We start from the raw sequence: 16081 nt of genomic DNA on the forward strand, positions 1-16081 counted from the left end.
AAAAACGCATCGATATTACTTAATGCAGGATCTCCTGACGCAAGAGAAAATGCCCAATCCTGAGGGTCGCCACGCAAAAAAGAAATGACGATCCTAACCTGTTGAACTGGGTCACCAGAGGAGCGAGGTTTCAAAGCCAGAAATAATTTACAATTATTTTTGAAACTCAGAAATTTAGTTCTATCTCCAAAAAACAAATCTGGAATAGGAATTCTCGGTTCTAACAATGAATTCTGAACCACAAAATCTTGAATATTTTGAACTCTTGCCGTGAGCTGATCCACACATGAAGACAGACCTTTAATGTCCATTGCTACACCTGTGTCCTGAACCACCCAAATGACTAGGGGAAAAAAAAGGCAAAACACAGTGCAAAGAAAAAAAAATGGTCTCAGAACTTCTTTTTTCCCTCTATTGAGAATCATTAGCACTTTTGGCTTCCTGTACTGTTGTGATAGGCAATTCAGTATCACAATGGACATAGCTGTCAGAGCACATACAGTGATCTGACAATAACCCAAAATAATAGATCGAGCTCTGAGACGTGGGAACTCTGCAGACCGCAATCCCTAATCCTCTCCAAACAACACTAGAGGCAGCCGTGGATTGCGCCTAACTCTGCTTATGCAACTCGGCACAGCCTGAGAAACTAACTAGCCTGAAGATAGAAAATAAGCCTACCTTGCCTCAGAGAAATACCCCAAAGGAAAAGGCAGCCCCCCACATATAATGACTGTGAGTTAAGATGAAAAGACAAACGTAGGGATGAAACAGATTCAGCAAAGTGAGGCCCGACTTTCTTAACAGAGCGAGGATAGGAAAGATAACTTTGCGGTCTACACAAAACCCTAAAGAAAACCACGCAAAGGGGGCAAAAAGACCCTCCGTACCGAACTAACGGCACGGAGGTACACCCTTTGCGTCCCAAAGCTTCCAGCAAAACAATTAGACAAGCTGGACAGAAAAAACAGTAAACAAATAGCAAAGAAGAACTTAGCTATGCAGAGCAGCAGGCCACAGGAATGATCCAGGGAAAAACAAGTCCAACACTGGAACATTGACAGGAAGCCTGGATCAAAGCATTAGGTGGAGTTAAGTAGAGAAGCACCTAACGACCTCACCAGATCACCTGAGGGAGGAAACTCAGAAGCCGCAGTACCACTTTCCTCCACAAATGGAAGCTCCCAGAGAGAATCAGCCGAAGTACCACTTGTGACCACAGGAGGGAGCTCTGCCACAGAATTCACAACAACCTATCAAACCACACTAGAGGTAGCCATGGATTGCGCCTAACGCTCCCTATGCAACTCGGCACAGCCTGAGAAACTAGCTAGTCCTGAAGATAGAAAAATAAGCCTACCTTGCCTCAGAGAAATTCCCCAAAGGAAAAGGCAGCCCCCCACATATAATGACTGTGAGTTAAGATGAAAAATACAAACACAGAGATGAAATAGATTTAGCAAAGTGAGGCCCGACTTACTGAATAGACCGAGGATAGGAAAGATAGCTTTGCGGTCAACACAAAAACCTACAAACAACCACGCAGAGGGGCAAAAAGACCCTCCGCACCGACTAACGGTACGGAGGTGCTCCCTCTGCGTCTCAGAGCTTCCAGCAAGCAAGCAAAAACAAAAAAGCAAGCTGGACAGAAAATATAGCAACAAAAGTAACACAAGCAGAACTTAGCTTATGCTGAGCAGACAGGCAACAGGAACGATCCAGGAGGAAGCAAGACCAATACTAGAACATTGACTGGAGGCCAGGATCAAAGCACTAGGTGGAGTTAAATAGAGCAGCGCCTAACGACTTAACCTCATCACCTGAGGAAGGAAACTCAGAAGCCGCAGTACCACAGGAGGGAGCTTGATCACAGAATTCACAACAGTACCCCCCCCCCTTGAGGAGGGGTCACCGAACCCTCACCAGAGCCCCCAGGCTGACCAGGATGAGCCATATGAAAGGCACGAACAAGATCGGCAGCATGAACATCAGAGGCAAAAACCCAGGAATTATCTTCCTGACCATAACCCTTCCACTTAACCAGATACTGGAGTTTCCGTCTCGAAACACGAGAATCCAAAATCTTCTCCACTATATACTCCAACTCCCCCTCCACCAAAACCGGGGCAGGAGGATCAACAGATGGAACCACAGGCGCCACGTACCTCCGCAACAATGATCTATGGAATTCGTTATGGATGGAAAAAGAATCTGTAAGGGTCAAACGAAAAGACACAGGATTAAGAACCTCAGAAATCCTATACGGACCAATGAAACGAGGCTTAAACTTAGGAGAGGAAACCTTCATAGGAATATAACGAGATGACAACCAAACCAAATCCCCAACACGAAGTCGGGGACCCACACAGCGTCTGCGATTAGCGAAACGTTGAGCCTTCTCCTGGGACAAGGTCAAATTGTCCACTACATGAGTTTCATGATTCCAATGGCAGGGAATAACAAAAGGACAAGCACCAACGAGCTCTAGGGTGATGTTACCTGAGCTGACCGCGACCCTAAACCTGAACACACAAATAACAATAGCCGGGGAACGTGCCTACGTTGATCCTAGACGTCTCGCAGCAGCCGAAGATCTAACTTCCCCTATTAGAAGAAACACAGACCTCTCTTGCCTCCAGAGAAATACCCCACAGAAATAGCAGCCCCCCACATATAATCACGGTGAAATGAGAGGAAGGCACATACACAGTATGAAAACAGATTCAGCAAAATGAGGCCCGCTAAAACTAGATAGCAGAGGATACAAAAGTAAACTGCGCGGTCAGCAAAAAACCCTTCAAAAAACCATCCTGTAATTACTTGAACTCATGTTCCAACTCATGGAACATGAGGAGCAATTACAGCCCACTAGAGCAACCAGCAGCAAAGAAACAATTATATGCAAGCTGGACAAGACAAAAATAAAGCAAAACGTGGAACAAGAAAATCAAAAACTTAGCTTGTCCTGAAGATTACTGAAACCAGAAGCTGAGGTAACAAAACATTCTGATAACCTTGATAGCCGGCGGGGAAATGACAAGAAAGCCCGGTTAAATAGGAAACTCCCAAATCCTAATAGAACAGGTGGACACCAGAGACAGCAGAACACAAATCACCCAGTACCATCAGTAACCACCAGAGGGAGCCCAAAAACAGAACTCACAACAGTACCCCCCCTTGAGGAGGGGTCACCGAACCCTCACGAGAACCACCAGGGCGACCAGGATGAGCCTTATGAAAAGCGCGGACCAAATCATCAGCATGAACATCAGAGGCAACCACCCAAGATTTATCCTCCTGACCATAACCCTTCCACTTGACCAAATATTGGAGTTTCCGTCTGGAAACACGAGAATCCAAGATCTTCTCCACAACATACTCCAATTCTCCCTCCACCAGCACCGGAGCAGGAGGCTCAAGCGAAGGAACAACAGGTACCTCATACCTCCGCAACAACGACCGATGGAACACATTATGAATAGCAAACGATGCCGGGAGATCCAAACGAAACGACACAGGGTTAAGAATTTCCAAGATCCTATAAGGACCGATGAACCGAGGCTTGAACTTAGGAGAAGAGACCTTCATAGGAACAAAACGAGAAGACAACCACACCAAGTCCCCAACACGAAGTCGAGGACCCACGCGGCGACGGCGATTAGCAAACTGCTGAGCCTTCTCCTGGGACAACTTCAAATTGTCCACCACATGACTCCAAATCTGATGCAACCTATCCACCACCATGTCCACTCCAGGACAATCAGAAGGCTCCACCTGACCAGAGGAAAAACGAGGATGAAACCCCGAATTACAAAAGAAAGGAGAAACCAAGGTAGCAGAACTAGCCCGATTATTAAGGGCAAACTCGGCCAGCGGCAAAAAGGTAACCCAGTCATCCTGATCAGCAGAAACAAAACACCTCAAATAAGTTTCCAAGGTCTGATTAGTTCGCTCCGTCTGGCCATTCGTCTGAGGGTGGAATGCAGACGAAAAGGACAAATCAATGCCCATCTTAGCACAGAACGTCCGCCAAAATCTAGACACAAACTGGGATCCCCTGTCAGAAACGATGTTCTCCGGAATCCCATGCAAACGAACCACGTTCTGGAAAAACAGAGGGACCAACTCAGAGGAGGAAGGTAACTTAGGCAAGGGTACAAGATGAACCATTTTAGAAAAGCGGTCACACACAACCCAGATGACGGACATTTTTTGAGAGACAGGGAGATCCGAAATAAAGTACATGGAAATGTGCGTCCAAGGCCTCTTCGGGATAGGCAAAGGTGACAACAATCCACTGGCTCGAGAACAGCAAGGCTTAGCCCGAGCACAAACCTCACAAGACTGCACAAAAGAACGCACATCCCTCGACAAGGAAGGCCACCAAAAAGACCTGGCCACCAAGTCTCTAGTACCAAATATTCCAGGATGACCTGCCAACGCAGAAGAATGGACCTCGGAGATGACTCTACTGGTCCAACTATCCGGAACAAACAGTCTCTCAGGCGGACAACGATCAGGTTTACCCGCCTGAAACTCCTGAAAAGCACGTCGCAAGTCTGGGAAGACGGCCGACAAAATCACCCCATCCCTAAGGATACCAGTGGGCTCAGAATTTCCAGGGGAGTCAGGCACAAAACTCCTAGAAAGAGCATCCGCCTTCACATTCTTTGAACCTGGCAGGTATGAAACCACAAAATTGAAACGAGAGAAAGACAGTGACCAACGAGCCTGTCTAGGATTCAGACGCCTGGCAGACTCAAGGTAAATCAGATTTTTGTGATCAGTCAAGACCACCACACGATGTCTAGCACCCTCCAGCCAATGACGCCACTCCTCAAATGCCCACTTCATGGCCAAAAGTTCCCGATTACCCACATCATAATTCCGCTCAGCGGGCGAAAATTTTCTAGAAAAAAACGCACATGGCTTCATCACCGAGCAATCGGAGCTTCTCTGTGACAAAACCGCCCCCGCTCCAATCTCGGAAGCATCAACCTCAACTTGGAAAGGAAGCGAAACATCAGGCTGACGCAACACAGGAGCAGAAGAAAACCGGCGCTTAAGTTCCTGAAAGGCCTCCACAGCCGCAGGAGACCAATCAGCAACATCAGCACCCTTCTTAGTCAAATCCGTCAAAGGCTTAACAACACTAGAAAAATTAGTTATAAAACGACGATAGAAATTAGCAAAGCCCAAGAACTTCTGCAAACTCTTAAGAGATGCAGGCTACGTCCAGTCACAAATAGCCCGAACCTTGACGGGATCCATCTCAATAGTAGAAGGGGAAAAAATATACCCCAAGAAAGAAATCTTCTGGACTCCAAAGAGACACTTTGAGCCCTTTACAAACAAGGAATTAGCCCGCAGGACCTGAAACACCTTCCTGACCTGCTGAACATGAGACTCCCAGTCATCAGAAAAAAACAAAATATCATCCAAATACACAATCATAAATTTATCCAGATATTCACGGAAAATATCGTGCATAAAGGACTGGAAGACTGAAGGAGCATTAGAAAGTCCGAAAGGCATTACCAAATACTCAAAATGGCCCTCAGGCGTATTAAATGCGGTTTTCCACTCATCACCTTGCTTTATTCGTATAAGATTATACGCACCCCGGAGATCAATCTTAGTGAACCATTTAGCCCCCTTAATGCGAGCAAACAAATCAGTCAACAAAGGCAAAGGATACTGATATTTTACGGTAATCTTATTCAAAAGACGATAATCTATACAAGGCCTCAAGGACCCATCTTTCTTGGCCACGAAAAAAAAACCTGCTCCCAAAGGGGACGAAGATGGACGGATATGTCCCTTTTCCAAGGACTCCTTAACATAATCCCGCATAGCAGTATGCTCTGGCACTGACAGATTGATCAAACGACCTTTAGGAAATTTACTACCAGGGATTAAATCTATAGCACAATCGCAATCCCTGTGAGGAGGAAGCGAACTGAGCTTAGGCTCCTCAAAAACATCCCGATAATCCGACAAAAATACAGGAACCTCAGAAGGAGTAGATGAAGCGATAGAAATCGGAGGTGCATCATCATGAACCCCCTGACATCCCCAGCCTAACACAGACATTGTTTTCCAGTCAAGGACTGGATTATGAGTTTGTAACCATGGCAGACCAAGTACTAGAACATCATGTAAATCATACAATACCAGGAAGCGAATCACCTCCTGATGAACGGGAGTCATACCCATGGTCACTTGTGTCCAGTACTGAAGTTTATTCATAGCTAAAGGTGTAGAGTCAATTCCCTTCAAAGGAATAGGGACTTCCAGAGGCTCAAGACTAAACCCACATCGCTTGGCAAATGACCAATCCATAAGACTCAGGGCAGCGCCTGAATCTACATAGGCATCAACGGAAATGGATGATAATGAGCAAATCAGAGTCACAGACAGAATGAACTTAGACTGTAACGTACTAATGGCAACAGACTTATCAACCTTTTTTGTGCGTTTAGAGCATGCTGATATAACATGAGCTGAATCACCACAATAAAAGCACAACCCATTTTTCCGCCTATAGTTTTGCCGTTCACTTCTAGACAGAACTCTATCACATTGCATTGTCTCAAGTGCCTGTTCAGAAGACACCGCCAAATGGTGCACAGGTTTGCGCTCCCGTAAACGCCGATCAATCTGAATAGCCATAGTCATAGACTCATTCAGACCCGTAGGCGCAGGGAACCCCACCATAACATCTTTAATGGCCTCAGAAAGGCCATCTCTGAACTTTGCAGCCAGGGCGCACTCATTCCACTGAGTAAGCACTGACCATTTCCGAAATTTTTGACAATATATTTCTGCTTCATCTTGCCCCTGAGAGAGAGCTAATAAAGCTTTTTCAGCCTGAATCTCTTGGTTAGGTTCCTCATAGAGCAAACCCAATGCCAGAAAAAACGCATCCACATTAAGCAACGCAGGATCCCCTGGTGCCAATGCAAATGCCCAATTTTGAGGGTCACCCCGCAGGAAAGATATAATAATCTTAACCTGCTGAGCAGGGTCTCCAGAAGAGCGAGATTTCAAAGAAAGGAACAGCTTGCAATTGTTCCTAAAATTCAGAAAACTAGATCTATCTCCAGCAAAGAACTCTGGAATAGGAATTCTAGGTTCAGACATAGGAGCATGTACAACAAAATCTTGTATATTTTGAACCTTAGCAGCAAGATTATTCAAGCTGGAAGCTAAACTCTGGACGTCCATGATAAACAGCTAAGGTCAGAGCCATTCAAGGATTAAGAGGAGGAAAAAAAAAAAAATCAGCCTGGCTGCAATTAGGGCTAGGCAGCAACCTCAGAGGAGAAAAAAAAAAAAAAAAAAACTTCCTCAGACTACTATTCCTCCTACTTCAGCCCAAACATTTTTGGCCGGCTATACTGTCATGATTCCAATGGCAGGGAATAACAAAAGGACAAGCACCAACGAGCTCTAGGGTGATGGAACCTGAGCTGACCGCGACCCTAAACCTGAACACACAAATAACAATAGCCGGGGAACGTGCCTACGTTGATCCTAGACGTCTCGCACCAGCCGAAGATCTAACTTCCCCTATTAGAAGAAACACAGACCTCTCTTGCCTCCAGAGAAATACCCCACAGAAATAGCAGCCCCCCACATATAATGACGGTGAAATGAGAGGAAGGCACATACACAGTATGAAAATAGATTCAGCAAAATGAGGCCCGCTAAAACTAGATAGCAGAGAATACAAAAGTAAACTGCGCGGTCAGCAAAAAACCCTTCAAAAAACCATCCTGTAATTACTTGAACTCATGTTCCAACTCATGGAACATGAGGAGCAATTACAGCCCACTAGAGCAACCAGCAGCAAAGAAACAATGATATGCAAGCTGGACAAGACAAAAATAAAGCAAAACGTGGAACAAGAAAATCAAAAACTTAGCTTGTCCTGAAGATTACTGAAGCCAGAAGCTGAGGTAACAAAACATTCTGATAACCTTGATAGCCGGCGGGGAAATGACAAGAAAGCCCGGTTAAATAGGAAACTCCCAAATCCTAATAGAACAGGTGGACACCAGAGACAGCAGAACACAAATCACCCAGTACCATCAGTAACCACCAGAGGGAGCCCAAAAACAGAACTCACAACACATGAGTCCAAATCCACTGCAACCTGTCCACCACAGTATCCACACCAGGACAGTCCGAAGACTCAACCTGCCCTGAAGAGAAACGAGGATGGAACCCAGAATTGCAGAAAAGCGGTGAAACCAAGGTAGCCGAGCTGGCCCGATTATTAAGAGCGAACTCAGCCAACGGCAAAAAGGACACCCAATCATCCTGATCAGCAGAAACAAAACATCTCAGATATGTTTCCAAGGTCTGATTGGTTCGTTCAGTCTGGCCATTTGTCTGAGGATGGAAAGCCGAGGAAAAAGACAAATCAATGCCCATCCTACCACAAAAGGCTCGCCAAAACCTCGAAACAAACTGGGAACCTCTGTCAGAAACTATGTTCTCTGGAATGCCATGTAAATGAACCACATGCTGGAAGAACAATGGCACCAAATCAGAGGAGGAAGGTAATTTAGACAAGGGTACCAAATGGATCATCTTAGAGAAGCGATCACAAACTACCCAAATGACCGACATTTTTTGAGAGACAGGGAGATCCGAAATAAAATCCATAGAGATATGTGTCCAAGGCCTCTTCGGGATCGGCAAGGGCAAAAGCAACCCACTGGCACGAGAACAGCAGGGCTTAGCCCGAGCACAAATCCCACAGGACTGCACAAAAGAACACACATCCCGCGACAGAGACAGCCACCAAAAGGATCTAGCCACCAAATCTCTGGTACCAAAGATTGCAGGATGACCAGCCAACACCAAACAATGAACCTCAGAGATAATTTTATTCGTCCACCTATCAGGGACAAACAGTTTCTCTGCTGGGCAACGATCAGGATTATTAGCCTGAAATTTTTGCAGCACCCGCCGCAAATCAGGGGAGATGGCAGACACAATTACTACCTCTTTGAGAATACCCGCCGGCTCAGGCAAACCCGGAGAGTCGGGCACAAAGCTCCTAGAGTGGGCATCCGCCTTCACATTTTTAGAGCCCGAAAGGTACGAAACCACAAAGTCAAAATGGGAGAAAAACAGCGACCAACGAGCCTGTCTAGGATTCAACCGTTTGGCAGACTCGAGATAAGTCAAGTTCTTGTGATCAGTCAAGACCACCACGCGATGCTTAGCTCCTTCAAGCCAATGACGCCACTCCTCGAATGCCCACTTCATGGCCAGCAACTCTCGATTGCCAACATCATAATTACGCTCAGCAGGCGAAAACTTCCTGGAAAAGAAGGCGCATGGCTTCATCACCGAGCAATCAGCACCTCTTTGCGACAAAACAGCCCCCGCTCCAATTTCAGAAGCATCAACCTCAACCTGGAACGGAAGCGAAACATCTGGTTGACACAACACAGGGGCAGAAGAAAAACGACGCTTTAACTCTTGAAAAGCTTCCACAGCAGCAGAAGACCAATTGACCACATCAGCACCCTTCTTGGTCAAATCGGTCAATGGTTTAGCAATACTAGAAAAATTACAGATGAAGCGACGATAAAAATTAGCAAAGCCAAGGAACTTTTGCAGACTCTTCAGAGATGTCGGCTGAGTCCAATCATAAATGGCCTGGACCTTAACAGGGTCCATCTCGATGGTAGAAGGGGAAAAAATGAACCCCAAAAATGAAACCTTCTGAACACCAAAGAGACAATTTGATCCCTTCACAAACAAAGAATTAGCACGCAGGACCTGGAACACCATTCTGACCTGCTTCACATGAGACTCCCAATCATCCGAGAAGACCAAAATATCATCCAAGTATACAATCAGGAATTTATCCAGGTACTCTCGGAAGATGTCATGCATAAAGGACTGAAATACTGATGGAGCATTGGCAAGTCCGAATGGCATAACTAGGTACTCAAAATGGCCCTCGGGCGTATTAAATGCAGTTTTCCATTCATCGCCCCGTTTAATACGCACAAGATTATATGCACCACGAAGATCTATCTTGGTGAACCAACTAGCCCCCTTAATCCGAGCAAACAAATCAGATAGCAGCGGCAAGGGGTACTGAAATTTGACCGTGATTTTATTTAGAAGGCGGTAGTCAATACAAGGTCTCAGCGAACCATCCTTCTTGGCCACAAAAAAGAACCCTGCTCCCAATAGCGATGACGACGGCCGAATATGACCCTTCTCCAAGGATTCTTTTACGTAACTCCGCATAGCGGCGTGCTCAGGTACAGATAAATTAAACAGTCGACCCTTAGGAAACTTACTACCAGGAGTCAACTCGATGGCACAATCACAATCCCTATTCGGAGGTAGGGCATTAGACTTGGGCTCATCGAATACATCCCGGTAATAAGACAAGAACTCTGGGATCTCAGAAGGGGTGGATGATGAGATAGACAGAAATGGAACATCACCATGTACTCCCTGACAACCCCAGCTGGACACAGACATTGATTTCCAATCTAATACTGGGTTATGGACTTGTAGCCATGGCAACCCCAACATGACCACATCATGCAGATTTTGCAACACCAGAAAGCGAATATCCTCCTGGTGCGCAGGAGCCATGCACATGGTCAGCTGGGTCCAATACTGAGGCTTATTCTTGGCCAAAGGCGTAGCATCAATTCCTCTCAATGGAATAAGACACTGCAGGGGCTCCAAGACAAACCCACAGCGCCTAGCAAACTCCAAGTCCATCAAATTCAGGGCAGCGCCTGAATCCACAAATGCCATGACAGAATAGGAAGACAAAGAGCAGATCAAAGTAACGGACAAAAGAAATTTCGACTGTACCGTACCAATGGTGACAGACTTAGCGAACCGCTTAGTGCGCTTAGGACAATCGGAGATAGCATGAGTGGAATCACCACAGTAGAAACACAGCCCATTCCGACGTCTGTGTTCTTGCCTTTCAGCTCTGGTCAAAGTCCTATCGCACTGCATAGGCTCAGGTTTATGCTCAGATAATACCGCCAAATGGTGCACAGATTTACGCTCACACAAGCGTCGACCGATCTGAATGGCCAAAGACATAGACTCATTCAGACCAGCAGGCATAGGAAATCCAACCATGACATCCTTAAGGGCTTCAGAGAGACCCTTTCTGAAGATTGCTGCCAAAGCACATTCATTCCATTGAGTGAGCACAGACCACTTTCTATACTTCTGACAATAAATCTCTATCTCATCCTGACCCTGACACAGAGCCAGCAAATTTTTCTCTGCCTGATCCACTGAATTAGGTTAATCGTACAGTTATCCGAGCGCCAGAAAAAACGCATCAATATTACATAATGCAGGACCTCCTGGCGCAAGGGAAAATGCCCAGTCTTGAGGGTCGCCACGTAATAAAGAAATAATGATCTTAACTTGTTGAACTGGGTCACCAGAGGAGCGAGGTTTCAACGCCAGAAACAGTTTGCAATTATTTTTGAAACTCAGAAATTTAGCTCTATCTCCAGAAAACAAATCAGGAATAGGATATTTAGGTTCTAACATAGGATTCTGAACCACTAAATCTTTAATGTTCTGTACACTTATAGTGAGATTATCCATCAAAGAGGACAGACCCTGAATGTCCATGTCCACACCTGTGTCCTGAACCACCCAAATGTCTAGGGAAAAAAAAAAGGCAAAACACAGTGCAAAGATAAAAAAATGGTCTCAGAACTTCTTTTTTCCCTCTATTGAGAAGCATTAGTACTCTGGGCCTCCAGTACTGTTATGAATAGGTAATTCAGAACCACAATGGACCTTGAAGTTCAGAGCACACAAGTGACCTGACAAAAACCACAAAACATAGGACGAGCTCTGAGACGTGGGAACTCTGCTGACCGCAATCCCTAAACCTATCAAACCACACTAGAGGTAGCCGTGGATTGCGCCTAACGCTCCCTATGCAACTCGGCACAGCCTGAGAAACTAGCTAGTCCTGAAGATAGAAAAATAAGCCTACCTTGCCTCAGAGAAATTCCCCAAAGGAAAAGGCAGCCCCCCACATATAATGACTGTGAGTTAAGGTGAAAAATACAAACACAGAGATGAAATAGATTTAGCAAAGTGAGGCCCGACTTACTGAATAGACCGAGGATAGGAAAGATAGCTTTGCGGTCAACACAAAAACCTACAAACAACCACGCAGAGGGGCAAAAAGACCCTCCGCACCGACTAACGGTACGGAGGTGCTCCCTCTGCGTCTCAGAGCTTCCAGCAAGCAAGCAAAAACAAAAAAGCAAGCTGGACAGAAAATATAGCAACAGAAGTAACACAAGCAGAACTTAGCTTATGCTGAGCAGACAGGCCACAGGAACGATCCAGGAGGAAGCAAGACCAATACTAGAACATTGACTGGAGGCCAGGATCAAAGCACTAGGTGGAGTTAAATAGAGCAGCACCTAACGACTTAACCTCATCACCTGAGGAAGGAAACTCAGAATCAGCAGTACCACTCGTGACCACAGGAGGGAGCTTGATCACAGAATTCACAACAGCCGTGACCTGGCGGGGTGGCTCAAAGAATTGATCAATTGTTTGCTAAATGTCTTGATATACAGTTAGAAATTAATATGTACATGTGCACTTTTTGTATTGCGTTCTGACCACAAGCAGCGCTGGCTTCTGCCCTTTTACTTTTGGGTATTTTCCATCATAGACTCCTCAAGTGATTGCAATGAGATGTGGTCCCTAAAAAAATGGTGTTGTAAAAATGAGAAATTGCTGTTTAACTTTTAACCCTTATAACTTCCTAAGACAAAAAAATGTTGGTTCCAAAAGTGTGCTTATGTAAAGTGGACATGTGGGAAATGTTAATTATTAAGTATTTTGTGTGACATATCTCTGTGATTTAAGAGTATGAAAATTCAAAGTTGGAAAATTGTGAAATTTTCGAAATTTTCGCCAAATTTAATTTTTTTCACAAATAAATGCAAATCATATCAAATAAATTTTACTACTATCATGAAATACAATATGTCACAAGAAAATAGTGTCAGAATCACTGGGATCCATGGAAGCGTTCCAGAGTCATTACCTCATAAAGGGACAGTGGTCAGAATTGTAAAAATCGGCCTGGTCATTAACATGCAAACCACCCTTGAGGATAAAGGGGTTAAAGCTCACCAGGCGAGGTGGATCCTCTCAGCCTCAGGTACGGGTTGGCATATGAACCCTGGTGTTGGTGCATCAAGAAAGAAAGCACGTGGGTAACAAGAACTGTAAAAAGGGTCACCAGGAAATACAGGATCAGCACAATGAATGAAGTGGAATCCAACAGGGATGAGTTCAACAACAAACACTGAACACAAACAGCCAGATGGTGGATCACACCTAACATAGGTTTAGGAGTGTAAGTCCCAAGACACAGGTGTGTGTGTGACAATGGGCCTTAAATAGGTTTAGGTAGATGATGTCATTGATCCGTGGAGAGCAGCTTGCAAAACCCATTTCTGGCGCAATGCTGTGCCCTTAGTGTTCGGCTTATGCCTATGAGTAAGGACGCAGCATCACACAAGAAACGCAAAGGATTTTTAATCCACTTCCCTGTTTTTAGCTGTACTTTATGTCTGAATAAGAGAACAATCACTTTCACCAACCTTGTTGGAGTGTCTGAAAAATTGTTTCCTTTACTAACTGTTCACGGCTGAGTTCACCAGCATCATTGGCACCCACATGGTTTCATTACTCCCAGCCTCAGGATACAGCTTTCAATGCTACGGTGAAGCTCCTTGACCCTCTATTCTGCAACTTATGCAATTTAAGATACATTACAGATTTTCATGTGTACTATTCATTTATGAAATCAAAATTATTACAACAGTTACTCTTTCCATTTCCTGTAATCTGTAACAGCCCAAGCTACCATGTGCCATTTATAATACTACAAAATTTAAATGTCTAAACTACACTAATGACATCTTAGCAAACCATATAGCTTCACAACTAGCCAAAGATTTCCTGCAGTTCTATATAAAATAAAATTAAACTGTGCTTTCAACATTAATTATGCCAGATGACAAGTTCAGCTCTGCCACACATATAACAATGCGTATTTTAGTACCTCTCGTTGTTTCACCAAGAATGAGTCGATAAGATTCCTCTGGTCATTTACATCCAGTTGTTCCCTGAAGTTGGTGAAGGTCTCTCGAATGAATGTGTGCACATCATTTAGGTTCAAGCGCACCTCTTCAGCCACATTCGTAAACCAGCGCATCACAGATGGATATGTGTTATAAAGCTGCACAGAAAGAAATAGGTGACCTTTGTATCTTTATTTCTAACAAGGTATATTCCTAAAACTGTTATCCAAAATACAAAAGTTTCACTTATACGCAGGATGGTTGCAATTGTTTTTTGTCACTTGAAAAAGACACCAGTCCAGCGTTGAAATGCATTGTGGAAATAAAAACCTTCAACTCATCTTGGTCTTAAGGATTCTTCATTACAGCAGCAGAGGCTGATACTGTAATGGGGTCACTGTAGCCATACTGGACCCCTAAGCATGTGTAAGGAAGTAAACAGGTGCGTAGGATGTAGTGACACACAGGAGGCAGAGCAAGGGTTAACAGGTTCTTTATATAAAACAGTGATGGTACAAGCAGGGGGGTAAAGGATGTGAACTTGAGGATGGGGGAGAGTCAAATGCAGAAGATAATAATAGGTGAAATTATCAGTCTCTGTGCGGTGGAGGAAGGTGGCTAGAAGATCCCTCGGCGGCGCAGCAGGCGGAACGAGATGTCTCCGATCTGCTCCCGCAGAAGGGCGATGCACTGTCTCCTTGCAGTGATGAATCCTCCGGGTCTTTCAGCACGTAGTCTCCTGATCCGGGCCCACAGTGGGGTAGAGATGAAGGTCGGCGGCCCAGTGGAAGAAGCAGAAAGTTCAGTAGACAAGTCCGCAGTAGTAACACACAGTCCAGGGGACACAGCCACATACACGGGTTGGTCCTTAGTAGGCACCGTGAGGATGGGACTAAGTGGTGCCTCCACGGTGGTGAGCGGAGCCAAGGTATGCACTCTATCCTGGTCACTACCAGGTGCGGACTTCTCTTGGGGCTGAGGGTAGCTCGTGTCAGCAGTCGTGCTAGCCAGGAGTACAGGCACAGCTAGCTGGCATGGGTCTGTTTAGAGGGAGTCAACTGTCTCACTGCTCACAAGCTCGTTCCCCACCAAGTGATCCGTATTCCCACTCACTATGGAATATTTAAGTCGGACATGCCCCCACCAGTCAGGTGTTCAGAACTTTGGCAGACAGGAACCTCTTCCCCCTAGAATATTGGTGACAGTCCTGACAGTTCCGGCCCAGACACGCAAGAGGGACTGTTGACTTAGTACACCTCCCTACACTCCCCCACTCTTTTTGCTCACCATTCCACAGGCGAGACTCTTCGAGGAGAGCGTGACTGTTTCTTTTTCTCCCGTGTGATTTGTTGCCAGACAAAATTCACTTGGTCATAGCGATTGGGGGGGGTTTGCCGGCTGTTGTTCATTTGCAGCGTCTCAGATTAGGAGACGTAGTGTAGTTCTGTGGGGCAGAATCCGGCTGTGAAGAGAGAGCCATGCGTGATCCTGTACCCTCTGATTCCACTCCTTTGGAACTTAATCTTTCATCTCCTTCTTCATCCCCTTCTTCCTTTGATGTATGGTTCATCTCAGGGGCCTTGGGTTCTTCATCTTTTCGAACTGGGTTTTTAAATAGGCAAGGTCGGAGCATATTCCGGTGAAGAGTTTGAGTGGGAGCATCCTCTTTTCCCTCAAGCTGGACTTTGCACACTCGCCCCTCAGGACTAATTATTCTCTTCACCTGATACGGGTCTTTCTCCCAACGATTGTCCAGTTTGCCCCAAGGACGCTTCTCCCATACTAAGACAAGGTCTCAAATTTGAAACCCCGTGCTCTGGGAGGGTTTTTTACTGCATATTCCAACTCCCATAATCTAGTCTTGATTAACGAATGTAAAGTTTGTAGATGAAGCCGATGCTCCTGAACACAGGAGAACACCCCTGTCCGTGGGT

General features: G+C 45.4%; 1 protein-coding gene across 1 annotated transcript in view; it reads right to left on the reverse strand.

Annotated features, from left to right (window-relative positions):
- Positions 1-16081, reverse strand: part of LOC138638719 (cytochrome P450 2K6-like) — a 145848-nt gene that overhangs the window by 63803 nt on the left and 65964 nt on the right. Inside the window, exon 6 of the mRNA XM_069728244.1 lies at positions 14129-14305. Coding sequence (XP_069584345.1) covers positions 14129-14305 — 177 coding nt within the window. The remainder of the gene's footprint in view (positions 1-14128; positions 14306-16081) is intronic.

The sequence above is a fragment of the Ranitomeya imitator genome, chromosome 5, assembly GCF_032444005.1.
Source record: "Ranitomeya imitator isolate aRanImi1 chromosome 5, aRanImi1.pri, whole genome shotgun sequence".
Classification (NCBI taxonomy): Eukaryota; Metazoa; Chordata; class Amphibia; order Anura; family Dendrobatidae; genus Ranitomeya; species Ranitomeya imitator.